We start from the raw sequence: 14,049 nt of genomic DNA, 5'->3' as shown, positions 1-14,049 counted from the left end.
CTGGCTGTGGCATCACTGCCTGGTATGGAGTCGCCATCTCTCAGGACAAGAATAAACTCCAGAGGGTTATTACCTCAGCCTCAGACATCACAGGCACCAGACCTCACTCCATCGAGGACATCTACATGAGGCGGTGTCTTAAAAAAACAGCCCCTATCCACAAAGACCCCCACCACCCAGGCAGTGTCCTCTTCACTCTGCTGCCATAGGGGATAAGGTACAGTAGCCAACAAAAGAGCACTCAGCGGCAGTTTCTTCCCCTCTGCCATCAGATACCTGAATAATCAATGACACTGCCTTACTTTTCATTTTGTGCATTTTTTTGTACAGTAATATGGTAAGATGGTTATGATATGAATGTTTACATTATATGATGCTGTGGCAAAACTCCAAAGTTTATGACTTATTCATGATAATAAATCCTGAATCTGTTTCTGATTCTGATCTTCCATCAGTCAGGCATGGCCTGATAATCCAGTTCCCATTAATTTTAAGATTCTAACATTTTAATTATTTCTTAGTGTTTCAGTGTGTTTTACAGTATTATTTACATCCACTACAATGGATAATAAATGCTTTCAAATATCACACACTTTTAAATTACTGTGCCCCCCTCTAACATTCATTATAGACCCTGATGTATAATAATGCTTCCTTGGAGCCTTGCTGGTTATGTCTGTTTTATCGTCAGTTATCAACTTTTTCTCATCATATTCACAAGATTTAAAATTAAATTAGAAATTAAATCACGGTGTTGAACCTGAAGACCTGAGCAAGAGTATTTGTTCATCCAAATGCAATGGCCCATGACTGCAAATTGTTGTGGAGCATTTCTTCCCAAATCTTTATCCATAGTGAGAACTTCGTACTCAATTATCACCAAAACCAAGGAGCTGATTGCTGATTTAGGAAGGGAAAACCAGAGGTGTACAATCCAATGATCAATGGTGTTCAGAGGTGAAGAGGGTGAGCAAATAAGTTCCTGGGAGTCACTATCTCAGAGGATCTTTCCTGGACCCAACACATTAATGGCATTGTGAAGAAAGCATGTCAGCGCCTCTACTTCCTCAGGAGTTTCCGGAGGTTTGGTATGACACCAGAAACCCTGGCAAATTTCTACCGAGTTGTAGTGGAAAGTGGTCTGCTACGGAGGCACCAATACCCCCAAGTACATACGTGCCACAAGACTCGCACGACCAGGTTCAGGAACAGTTGCCACCCCCTCCACCATCAGACTCCTCAACAACAAACTCAATCAGGGACTCATTTAAGGACTCTTAACTTTTGCATTTTTTTCTCGGTATTTCCCAGTCAATTTGTTTACATTTCTTTATTTGTTTACAAGTGTATATTAAGAGAGTTTTTATTTGCTCTACCAATAAGTGGTAATTCTGCCTTGCCCGCAGGAAAAAGAATCTCAGGGTTATAATTCATGATATATATATATGACCTGTTACTTGTTTAATTACAAGACTTTGTACATAGGATTTATATGTTAAACTCAATAAAAGTATTTTAAAAAGAATCTCAGGGTTGTATGTGATGTTACGTATGTAGTACTCTGACAATAAACCTGAAATCTGAAAGCTGGAAAGTATGTTGTGTCATCCATAATAAATTAGTCAAAATTCTAGTTAAATCACTTTGTACACCATCTTTCCTGAAATTTACATTAAGAGATTTCTAAATCTTTTAAAACAGAATAAGCTATGAGGTCATAGGAGGGAGGTAGGGGGTGGGATGGGAGGAGGGTGGGGGTAAGGGTATAGTTTTTTTGTGTGTAAGCTGCTTTGTATGCATGTTATAAAATTCATAAATAAAATTTTCAAAAAAAAAGGCATGAAGTCATAGGTGGATGTGGTTGGGAGCTCAAAAGAGAAAGAAACTCAGAAGTGAGATGGGGAGGGAATTACACGCTGATTGGACTGGGAAGGGAGTGAGACATACAGGCCAATTTCTTTACTAAACATAGATCTTAAAATTCTGGCCAAGGTTCTGTCCCGTAGCCTGGAGAACATTTTGCCCTCAAATGTTTTGGAAGATCATTATTTTAATATTCGTCACTTAATGGATATTTTATATTTACCTTCTAGCATAGTCCCTGAATATGTTCTTTCTTTAGAAGCTGAGAAAGTGTTTGATTGGGTGGAGTGGCATATCTATTTACGATCTTAGTAAATTTAATTTTGGACCGTGTTTTATTACATGGATTGAATTATTGCATCCATGCCCTACCTCTTCAATTCTTACTAACTCTCAGTCTCAGTCTTTCAATTTGCAAAAGGGATACACATCAAGGATTACTTTTCAATCTGGTTATAGAGTCATTAGCGATTGCATTTCCAGAGTGTCAAGATATCTCTGGGATTTGGAGGAAGGGGATTGAACACAAAGTCTCTCTCTTTTACTTTACATATCAGGCCCTGATACCTCCTTTCCCCCTATGTTGTCACCGCTCTCTCAGTTTAGTCTGTTTTCAGGATATAACTTAAATTTATGTAAAGGTGAACAACTTCCTTTGAATACGTCAGCTTCAGTGAGAAATGTATTAACTTATCTTGATATCATAGTTACTAAAAGTCATAAGCTTCTTTTCAAAGAAAATTTTCTTAACTTATTAAAACATGTGAAGCAATCTTTCACACATTGGTCTCCTCTGTTGACAACTTTGGTTGGCCATATTAATTCTATTGAAATGAGTATTCTACCAAAATGTTTATACCTTTTCCAATCTATACCAATTTTTATTCCTAAATCATTTTTTGACTCACTCGATCGGCTATATCATCTTAAATTTGGAAGTGTCATCTAAATGAAGCTAATTTTCAAAATTCATAAAGGGACGGAGATATGGTGCTACCTAACTTTAGGTTTTATTACAGGGTGGTAAACATATGTAATCCCATGTTTTGGTTATATTTTCAGAACGGAGTTGATGGTCCAGCATGGATTAAAATGAAGGTTAACTTTGCTTAAACATTTTCCATTCCAGCACTTCTGGGATCCTCACTTCCTTTTCTTTAGATCAGTCAAATGACAATCCAGTTGTCAGATAGTCTGTAACTGAATGGCTTCAGTTCAGGAAGCACTTTTAATTTCACTACTTTTCTCTTTTATGTCCGATTTTATTCAATCAACTCTTTCAGCCATGTGGCACAGAAAGGGTCTTGGGCATTTCAGAGATTTTTTTTTAAAACAGTAGTTTTGCATCATTTCAACAACTCTGTAAGTATAATTTAGCGAATATTCAATTTTTTTAGATACTTGTACATCAGGCATTTTCCGAGATCTCAAATGCCTGGTTCTCCTGTTAACAAATATGAATGTCGTGGATATGTTTTTTAGTTTACAACCTTTGCAAATATCCTCTGTTTATAATGAAATGGTTGGCCTAAGGCAAGCCCTGATACTTAAAATAAAAAGGTATGGGAACAGGATTTAAATTTGTCCATAGCAGAACATATCTCGATTCAATGTATCGGTTAGTCAATACTATGTCGGTATGTGCCCGCCGTTGTTTATTACAATTTGAGGTTGTACACAGGGTCCATATTTCCAAAGCCAGATTATCTTGTATCTATCCAGAGGAAAACTGGTGTTGTGATAAATGCAAGAGAGATGAGGCCTCCTTAATTCACATGTTTTGGACCTGTCCTAGTCTTGAGGAGTACTGGAAGGTGGTTATCCAAACTTTATCTTTAATCTTGGATATAAGTTAGAACTGAACCCTTTGGTAGCACTTTTTGGTGCAACGGGAGAAGATGGTATTTCATTGACCCCAAATGTCTTGTCTTTTACTTCTCTTTTGGTCAGACGTGCTGTACCACTCAGGTGGAAGGACGCCGCCCCGCCTACTCATGCTCAGTGGCTGACAGATATTTTGCATTGTTTTAAGTTTTATAAAAGATTTGATAAGCAATCAATAATTCTGGCAGAAGATTCCAAAAGCTGTGGAGAATCTATAGAGATATTTTACAGCCTGAGTTTTGCTGGCTTTTTTCATTCACCTTTAGGATTGACATTTAGTTTTTTCTCTTTCTGCCATGTAATGTTATGAAGGGGATTGGTTTTGATTAACATTTGATTTTGTTGGTTTCACATTTTGTTGTTTTTGAGTCTTTGTTTATTATATTTACTTTTGGTATGATATTATATGGATGTGATGCAATATGTAAATTTGTGTAATTTCTTACTTGCATTCCATTTATGCCATGTATTGGCTTAGTTTTTTAAGTATAAAATCAATAAAAATATTTTAAAAAGAAAAAGGAAGGGGTGAGAAGCAGGAGGAAAAAAGACAGAAGAATAGGGAAAGAGAGAGAGAGATAGCGGGGTGGAGCTAATGAAAACCCGAGACATCAATGTTAATGCTATCTCTAGGGAGGGTGCCCAGGCAAAATATAATGTTTGGTTCCTCCAATTTGCGGTGGCCTCAGTTTGGCAGCGCATGAGGTCAGGGACGGATGTGTTGGTGTGACCATGAGTCATGGACTTGAAATAATTGACTACTGGGAGGTCCCCACTATTGAACGAAGGTACTCAACGAAACGATCTCCCAGCCTATGTCCATAGAACATAGTACAAGACTTTCAGCCTTTGACGCTGACCTAAATATTCCTACCAAAAAAAAACTAAACCCTTCCTACCCCCTAACCCTCTATTTTTCTTCCATCCAAGTGCCTGTCTAAGAGTCCCTTGAATGCCCCTAATGTTTCAGCCTCCATCACCACCCCTTATAGGCATTCCAGGCACTGGCAACTCTCTGTGTGAAAGACTTACCCTTGATGTCTCCCCATAACTTCCCTCCTTTCACTTTGGTCCTTAGTCCAGTCTCTCCAACTCAAAGGAGACTGCACTGACAAGAGATTAGAAGAGAGCATGTATACAGTGGAGATGTTTGTAACCACAACACTGCTTTTATGACGACACGTATAAATATCAGTTATTTATGGTGGAAAGAAATTATAATACTTTTCATGTTGAATTTTGCAATCAAGAATTTGACCAGGCACTTCAAACTCTAAATAATGATTTCCATTTTGGACACAGCTGGATAATATATTTTTTTACAGCTTTCCTTTAGATTAATGCCCAAAACAACTCTGTGAGCGAACCAGTCCCGCTTGTACCACTGCGCTGGTGGGGCAGCTGCGGAAGGTTGGCGTCGTCGGGACTTGCTCATTGCCTCATGGCTTAGGCCAAGGCTCATGCACCAGGCAATGTAGTGACGTCACCGCTGAGCGGGGCAGAACTCCCGTTGGCCATAAAGGTGCTTTATTGAAAATTAGCTTTATTTAGTAGATATTTTCAAGTTCTACATTGATGACCCCACACTAGACATTATCTGGTCTACAAACATGGATTCGTTGGCGATCGATCAGCACTGTCTCATGAAACTCCCCCCCTCCTTCCCTTTTGGACCCTTCGACCCCGCACGTGGTTCGGGCAGGCGGAGGCGCAGTTTCATCTCAGACAGATCACCTCTGACTCTACGATGTTCTACCATGTGGTGAGCGCCCTTGATGAAGAAACTACAGACAGAGTGGATGACCTGATCCATGATCCTCAAGAGAAGGGCAAGTATTTCGCCCTCAAAGCTCTCCTCCTCGGCACCTTTGGTCTCTCCTGCTGGCAGCGTGCAGCCAGGCTGATGCACCTCGATGGCCTGTGGGACAAAGCCCCATTCGTGCTCATGGACAAAATGCTTGCACTGGTAGAAGGCCACAAACCTTGCCAGATGTTTGAGCAACCCCTCCTTGAACAAATGCCAGAAGACATCCAGCTCCTACTAGCGGACGAGGACTTCTCGGACCACTGTAAGGTTGCAGCCCGCGCCGACATGCTGTGGCGAACCAAACAGGAGAATGAGGCCACCATGAATCAGGTCACCCGCCCTGGACCCAGCTGACCACAAACCCCCCCCAGGCAGAAACCGGAGTAGCACCAATGCACCTGGTGTTTCTACCAACAATGCTGGGGAGCCCAAACTTGCAAGTGCCACCAACCCTACTCATACCAGGAAAACAACCAGGCTAGCTACTACTGATGGCTGGCCACATGAACAGCAGCTTGCACGTGGTCAACAAGAAAAATGGGTTGCTTTTCCTGGTGAACATCGGAGGAAAGTTGGGCGTGCTTCTCCCGACTGCCCTCGAATCCTGCACGAGAGCACAAGGCCTGACCCTGTGGGCAGCAAACGGCACCAACATAAAGACCTTCAGCACACGGACCATTCAGGTATACCTCAGGCCAGACAAATATCGCTGGAAGTTCCTGCTGGCCACTGTGAGAACTGCGCTGCTAGGAGTTGATTTCCTCTGAGCGCACAGCCTGCTGGTCGACCTGAAGGGCAAGAGACTCATGAACGTCAATAGCTTACAGTCTTTCGACTCGAGCCTTCTAACGTGGAAAGCCCAGGAATAGCCGCCATCTGCACACCCAGGAATGAGTACTCCCACATCCTAGATGACTTCCCCGCCATTCTACGGCCACATTTCAATGCCACCATGCCCCAGCACATCGCCAAAAAGGACCCCCACCTTCACCCCAAAGCCAGATGACTGCCGCTGGAGAAGCTGCAGCTCGCATAAGAGAAGTTCTCCCACCTCCAGGAACTCGGCATAGTCTGCAGGTCACCTCCCTGGGCCTCTCCCCTGCACATGGTCCCAAAGGCCTCTGGGGGTTGGCATCCATGCAGGGACTACCGCCAGCTCAACAACACAACCACACCAGACCGGTAACCCATCCCCACATACAGGACTTCCCAGCCAACCTACACAGCACCAGGGTTTTCGCTAAGGTTGACTTGGTGGGGAGCTACCATCAAATCCCCATACACCTGGATGATATTGGCAAAACTGCCATCATCGCACCGTTCGGTCTTTTCAAATTCCTGCGGATGCCCTTTGGCCTGAAGAATGGAGCCCAGACCTTCCAGCAGCTCATAGATACAATGGGTAGAGACCTGGACTTCGTGTTTATTTATCTCGATGACATCCTCATCACCAGTTAAGATCACAATGAGCACAAGACCCATCTCCGCACATTGTTCGCCCACCTGGCTAAATTCGGCCTCACCGTCAATGTAGCCAAATGTCAGTTCGGGAAAGAGTCGCTGCAGATTCTGAGCCATACTATCACCACGGATGGGGCAGCACCGTCACAAGACAAGGTCAGCAGTTCCGCAAGCCAGACTTCCTCAAGGGCCTACCGGAGTTCACCAGGGATGGTTCATCAGAGATGGTTAACTTCTACCACCCAGGGGCCACCCACATAATGCGTCCACTGTTTGCCCTGATCTCAGCCAAGCAAAAGACACTCGAGTGGTCGAAAGAGGCTGAGATAGCCCTCGCACAGACAAAGGCCTCCCTCCCTAGTGCCACCCTATTGGCCTATCCACGGCCCGACACCCACACAGCACTCTCAGTGGACACGTCTGCCACGGTCATCGGGGGCATCCTCGAGCAAGAAGTCAATGGGCAGTGGTGCCCGCTGGCATTCTTTAGCCGGCACCTCCGACTACCCGAACTGAAGTACAATGTATTCGACAGGGAGCTCCTGGCCTGTACCTCTATATCAGGTACTTCCGCTACTTCCTGGAGGGCAGACCGTTCACCACCTTCACGGACCACATGCCACTCACTCAGGCCCTCGCCATGGCTAAGGATCCTTGGTCAGCGCACCAGCAGCGACACCTTTCCTACATCTCTGAGTTCACCACAGACATCCAACATCGGGTGGGTAAGGACAATGTTGTTGCCGATGTGCTCTCCAGACCTACCATCCACAACTTGTCCCCCGGCTTGAACTACACAATTAGCTCAGGCCCAGAGGAAGGACGAAGAGACGCAGGCCTTCTGAACCGCCATCACCAGCCTGCGCCTCAAGGACCTGAAGCTGCAGGGCAGTCATGACACGGTCCTGTGCGATGTCTCTACCAGCTCACCACAACCAGTAGTCCCCCTGCAGTGGAGACAGAAGGCGTTTTGGATGATTCACAGCCTGGCCCACCCCTCAGTCAAGACATCGGTACGCATGGTGGCGGAACGTTTTGTCTAGCACAGATTTTAAAAAAACAAGTGGCCCAGATGGCGTTGCATTACGTGCATTGCCAAGCCTCCAAAGTCCAACACCATGTTAGAGCTCCGATACAACATTTCGATCCGCCAGCCAGGAGGTTTTAACATATCCACATCGATAGAGTGGGCCCCTTACTAGTGTCCAGGGATGTCCACTACCTCCTGCCTGTGGTCAACCGGACGATGAGGTCGACGGATGCCATCCCCATCAGGGACACTTCCGCCGAGTCCTCTGCCAGAGCCCTGCTCGCTAACTGGGTCACCTGGTTCTGCATTCCAACTCACATGACCAGCGACACGGGCACCCAGTTCACCTCCGCCGTCTGGGCGCAACTGGCAAGTCGCTTGGGAATCAAGCTCCACCACACCATAGCCTATCATCCCCAAGCGAATGGACTCATGGAGCACTTCCACCGGCTCCTCAAGGCAGCTCTCATGGCATGACTAAAAGGACCCAACTGGACAGACGAGTGGCCATGGGTCCCGCTTGGCATTCGAACGGCTCCAAAAGACAACCTCGAGGCTTCATCCGCAGAATTCGTCACCACTGTCGCTACCAGGGGAGTTTTTCGGAGTGGGTGCAGAATATGGAGGTGAGATCCCAACCCTTCTCACAGACCTCCTTAACAGACTCACCTTACTGGCACCCCCACCACCGAACCACCATGGCAAGCACCCAGCAAACGTCCCCAAAGAGCTGGCCTCAGCGGAGTTCGTGTTCATCCGGTGTGGCCCGCACCTGACCCCCCCTCCCCCCCTGCAGCGCCTGTATGAGGCCCCATACAAGGTCGTCCTACCGATCGGGAAAGACTTTCACTCTGGACGTTGGAGGCAGGGAGGAACTATTCACAGTCAACCAACTGAAGCCGGCGCACGTGGACTTAACCAAGGCCTTGCAGATGGCCCAACCTAAACGAACCGACCAAGTGGCGGGACGCATAAGCCGGTTCAGGGGGTGGTTGTGTGGCGGCGCACATCTCTGTGAGCGAACCAGCCCCGCTTGTACCGCCGCGCTGGCGGGGCAGCTGCAGAAAGATGCTGCCATCGGGGCTTGCTCATTGCCTCGTAGCTTAGGCCACAGCTTGCGCCCCGGGCAACGTGATGATGTCACCACTGAGTGGAGCGTAACTCTCGTTGGCCTCAAAGGGGCACACGCGAAGTCCAGTGGTGCGTTTGTGTGTGTGTAGCAGCCGCTACATCACATTGATTTAAAATGTGCCTGTCTCAGATTAACCCTATTGCTGCTCCATAAGCCAGTCTTAGCTAGGGCTAGAATTCTCCCTGGGACTGCTTTCTTTACTTCCTTCTCTCCTTTGTGCCTCTTGCTATCAAATCTAAGCCCACCAATCCCATCACCTTCCCCATCCAAAAGTACCTAACTACTCTCACCATTCCTGACACTTCAACTTCCCAGATACCTGCTAATTCCATGCATCAGCCATGAATCTTTGATCATCCCATTCCCTGATCCAAACTATGTGTACCTATCTTCTCTGATTTTACAATCTCTGGACCTGAATCCATAGCACCTTGTTAGCCCCCACCTTGTATAGCCCAACCCCAACCAAGGCCCATATATGAGCCCAACCAAGTCTCTGATGCGATTCCCAACTCCCAAGTGCGTGCATGGAATGCATTGCCAGGGGAGGAGGCTGGAACAATAGGGGCATTTAAGAGACTTAGATTTGCACATATATGAAAGAAAAATAGAGTATTATGACAGAGGGAGGGTTTTTGGTATATATTTATGTGGTAATGCACCACTAGCCTACTGCTGGGAGGATTCTCTGTACCTGCAGGAAGATCACCAGAAGACAGGCCACACCTGGCCGGCTGTCAATCAGCCGACCAGAATAGACCTAACTCCACCCGGCTGGCTGTCAATCAACCGCTCGGATATAATCCTAAACCAGCCCCTCTCGAGCCAGTCACTCGGGTGCCACCAGTACAGCTACCACTGTAGCAGAGACTTTTAACTGAATAAAGCCTGTTTAACTGAATAAAGCTTTGAGTTTTGTGTCTGCTCTCTGCTGCACCAGTGCATCACAATTTATTTTCTTTTTTTTAATTTAAACATACAGCTCGGTAACAGGCCCTTTTGGTCCACGAACCCATGCCACCCAACATCACTCAAATGACCTACAACCCCCCCCATACATCTTGAAGGGTGGGAGAGCTCCAGCCTTCAGGATGGTCAAGTAAAGAACAGGAACAGTAGAAGACTAGCAGCCAAGGAAATGGTCAAGAAGAAATATTTTGTTTCCTTGTTTTACTTTTATTCAATAACAGTGACACTATTCATTTTCACAAAGACTCACCTGTTCACAAGAGATTATACCCAACCACAACATTCCAGTTCATCCTATGATCACTTGTACCAAGGTTCAGTGAAAAAGGTTTGTTTTGCTTGCTGTCCAGCAAGTCATCCCATACATTAGTACAGCAACTAAGATACTGTGCAGAGTTACAGACAAAGATCAGTTCGAACAGAGCACAACCAACCTTATTCTACTAGTGTGAGGCTGGTTCAGCAGTCCGATTGCAACAGGAAATAAAACGGTGTTTAAATCTGGTGGTGCATTTTGCCTCCTGTCAAACTCTGTGAGAGTATTCTAGGGGTGGAGATCAAGCCCAGTCACAACTTAAGCCTTGCCACCTACTTATGGGTCAGAAGACCCAGAGAAACTGGCCCCAAGCAACTGTGCAAGGCGCAGGTGGGTGTATCAAGGCAGTGCCCATACAAAGCAAAGTTCGGGTCATTGTGTATATTTCATAAAGGGGCAATTCTGAATAAACTTGGTAATTGCTGTGTGGGTCTGCATTTTAATGACATATTATGTGACAATACAATATCCGAAAACCAAAATTCTCAGTCATCTGAAATTTTGAAAGTTGAAAAAGAAAGATTTTTGTTTCAATTATGCAATTATATTTATTTTGTAAGCAGAGATTATGGGTTTTTTTTTAGTAAGAATTTAACATTATTTCATACTTGAAAAACCTTACTTTTTTTTCCTTGTGGTTTAACTGCTAATACAAGTATTCTGCTGATGCTACTGGACTTAAAGCAATTTCACGGTTATCCAAAAAATCCAGTTAGCCATAAGACGTCCGGTCCCAAGCATTTTGGATAATGAGAAATGTATTTTATTCTTCTATTGCTTAGGTGATGAAAGAGGATTGGTGCGAGAACGCAGCCTTGCTTCACGCCACTGTTAATGGAGAAGGGTTCAGAGAGCTCATTGCTGTATCTGACCCGACATTGTTGATTTTCGTGCAGTTGGATAACCTTGTTGAGGAACGTTGGGGGGCATCCAAGGCGCTCTAGTATTTGCCAAAGCCCTTTCCTGCTCACGGTGTCGAAGGATTTGGTGAGGTCAACAAAGGTGTTGTAGAGTCCTTTGTTCTGTTCTCTGCACTTTTCTCGGTACCGCACGGATGGCAGTCTCTTCAATCTGAGGCGCCTGCAAGCTCACACCAAGACACAAGAGCAACTTGTCCGTGAACTACTCTTTGCAGACGATGCCGCTTTAGTTGCACATTCAGAGCCAGCTCTTCAGCGCTTGACATCCTGTTTTGCGGAAACTTCCAAAATGTTTGGCCTGGAAGTCAGCCTGAAGAAAACTGAGGTCCTCCATCAGCCAGCTCCCCACCATGACTACCAGCCCCCCCACATCTCCATCAGGCACACAAAACTCAAAACGGTCAACCAGTTTACCTATCTCGGCTGCACCATTTCATCGGATGCAAGGATCGACGACAAGATAGACAACAGACTCGCCAAGGCAAATAGCGCCTTTGGAAGACTACACAAAAGAGTCTCGAAAAACAACCAACTGAAAAACCTCACAAAGATTAGCGTATACAGAGCCGTTGTCATACCCACACTCATGTTCGGCTCCAAATGATAGGTCCTTTACCGGCATCACCTATGGCTCCTAGAACGCTTCCACCAGCGTTGTCTCCACTCCATCCTCAACATTCATTGGAGTGACTTCATCCTTAACATCGAAGTACTCGAGATGGCAGAGGCTGACAGCATCGAATCCACGCTGTTGAAGATCAAACTGCGCTGGGTAGGTCACGTCTCCAGAATGGAGGACCATCGCCTTCCCAAGATCGTGTTATATGGCGAGCTCTCCACTGGCCACCGTGACAGAGGTGCACCAAAGAAGAGATACAAGGACTGCCTAAAAAATCTCTTGGTGCCTGCCACATTGACCACCGCCAGTGGGCTGTTATCGCCTCAAACCGTGCATCTTGGCGCCTCACAGTTCAGCGGGCAGCAACCTCCTTTGAAGAAGACCGCAGAGCCCACCTCACTGACAAAAAACAAAGGAGGAAAAACCCAACACCCAACCCCAACCAACCAATTTTCCCCTGCAACCGCTGCAACTGTGTCTGCCTGTCCCGCATCGGACGTCAGCCACAAACAAGCCTGCAGCTGACGTGGACATTTACCCCTCCATAAATCTTCGTCCGCGAAGCCAAGCCAAAGAAGAAGACTTAGGTGATGGATTGAAAATATAATATAGATAGACATTAGGTAAATGTTTTATGGTTGGAGCAGAGAGGGAAGTTGAATATCAGCCAATCAGTTGCAATTTATAAAAAGACCAGGTGCAACCTGCTTCACTCAGAATTCAAGTGAGCATTTTCTACTGTGACAATAATGACAAAGGAATGGTTGTATCATGTTCGGTTTGGTGTCATTGCTCATGTGTTTCTTTTTTCAAACACTGCAGAAGAAACTGGAACACATTACTCTGGGAATGCCTGTTGAGGTCACATTTAAACCCTGTATTGATGACTTCCTGCATTACATATTTTCCACAAACACCTGACAATGTTCAGGTTTCATTATAACATACATAGACATATTGGAATTACAAATACACCAAGTTCCAAAGCAATTAATGAGATATAGAATAAAGCCCTCAGAGCAAAACAAAGTAAGAAAATTTTATAATATTCATCAGATAAGTTTGTATAGTTATTTTATTGAGGTCCAGTAAGTAATGTATTCAGATGTGCAAACTTCTCACGCCTTAATCATGTGGACTGTATAGTATGGAATTGTCCAAAAAAAATGCTTGCTATTAAATATTATTATCATATTTGCTTAATGCCGACTACGCATTATACTTGTCATCCAAATATGTATTTACATTCCATGGCCATCGCAAGTAAACAAAAACTAGTACTTACCATTTTTATACCCAAATGCATGTAGGTGTCACCTGCTGCAATGACTTCTCTGAGAGCTTTGAGACCATCTTTGATTCGATTCCTATTCGAATAAAAAGTGTCGTGAATGCAAATGCTGATGTCTGATTATTGAGCAAGCTCTCAAAGGCCCATCTTATTTAGGTTAGAACATTGAAATCCCTTCAGCATTTCTAATTTCTAGAACATATCCAACCTTTTGGGATATGTAACTTTTCTTGGCTTAAATTAGTTATTTTTTGCAATTCCAAGTAGTTCCCTGAAGCAGTTCTGTAAGAGTTCCAACCCATCACTGAATGATATAAAGAAAAGCAACCATTATCATGCTTCAATCATGGGAAAATTGAGTGAATTTAAAAATCAGAGTATAGAATGGACACCAGTAGTTTGGCCCTCCAGGTACATGCTGGCCATCAATCGCCAAGCTCTTACTCTCATCCATTTCAGTTGCCCCACATTTTCATCAATTCTTTTCACTGCCCCCATCTTCCACCCACCCCCCGCAAATTCTACCATTCATGTACACACTGTGCAAAATTTACAGTAGCCAATTAACTGACCAGGCCATACAGAGAAACAGAGGACCCAGGAGAGACCAACATAGTCACATGCTGAATGTGCAGACTGCACCATATGTCAAGATTAAACCTGGCTGAATGAAACAAATTTGATTATTTTACAACAATTTTCTCATTCTTATTCTTCCATTCTATCAGAATGCTTTCACTTTTGACTTGCGCATCTT

The 14,049-nt window shown here is 44.8% G+C and overlaps 1 protein-coding gene across 1 annotated transcript in view; it reads right to left on the bottom strand.

The window, feature by feature from the left end:
• The window catches only part of antxr2a (ANTXR cell adhesion molecule 2a), a 184,389-nt gene that overhangs the window by 158,094 nt on the left and 12,246 nt on the right, over positions 1–14,049 (bottom strand). The window contains exon 4 of the mRNA XM_069926743.1: positions 13,287–13,368. Coding sequence (XP_069782844.1) covers positions 13,287–13,368 — 82 coding nt within the window. The remainder of the gene's footprint in view (positions 1–13,286; positions 13,369–14,049) is intronic.

The sequence above is a fragment of the Narcine bancroftii genome, chromosome 3 (genome assembly GCF_036971445.1).
Source record: "Narcine bancroftii isolate sNarBan1 chromosome 3, sNarBan1.hap1, whole genome shotgun sequence".
NCBI classification, from domain to species: domain Eukaryota; kingdom Metazoa; phylum Chordata; class Chondrichthyes; order Torpediniformes; family Narcinidae; genus Narcine; species Narcine bancroftii.
The sequence above is the reverse complement of the archived record's forward strand: the minus strand, read 5'-3'. Positions and strand labels throughout refer to the sequence as shown.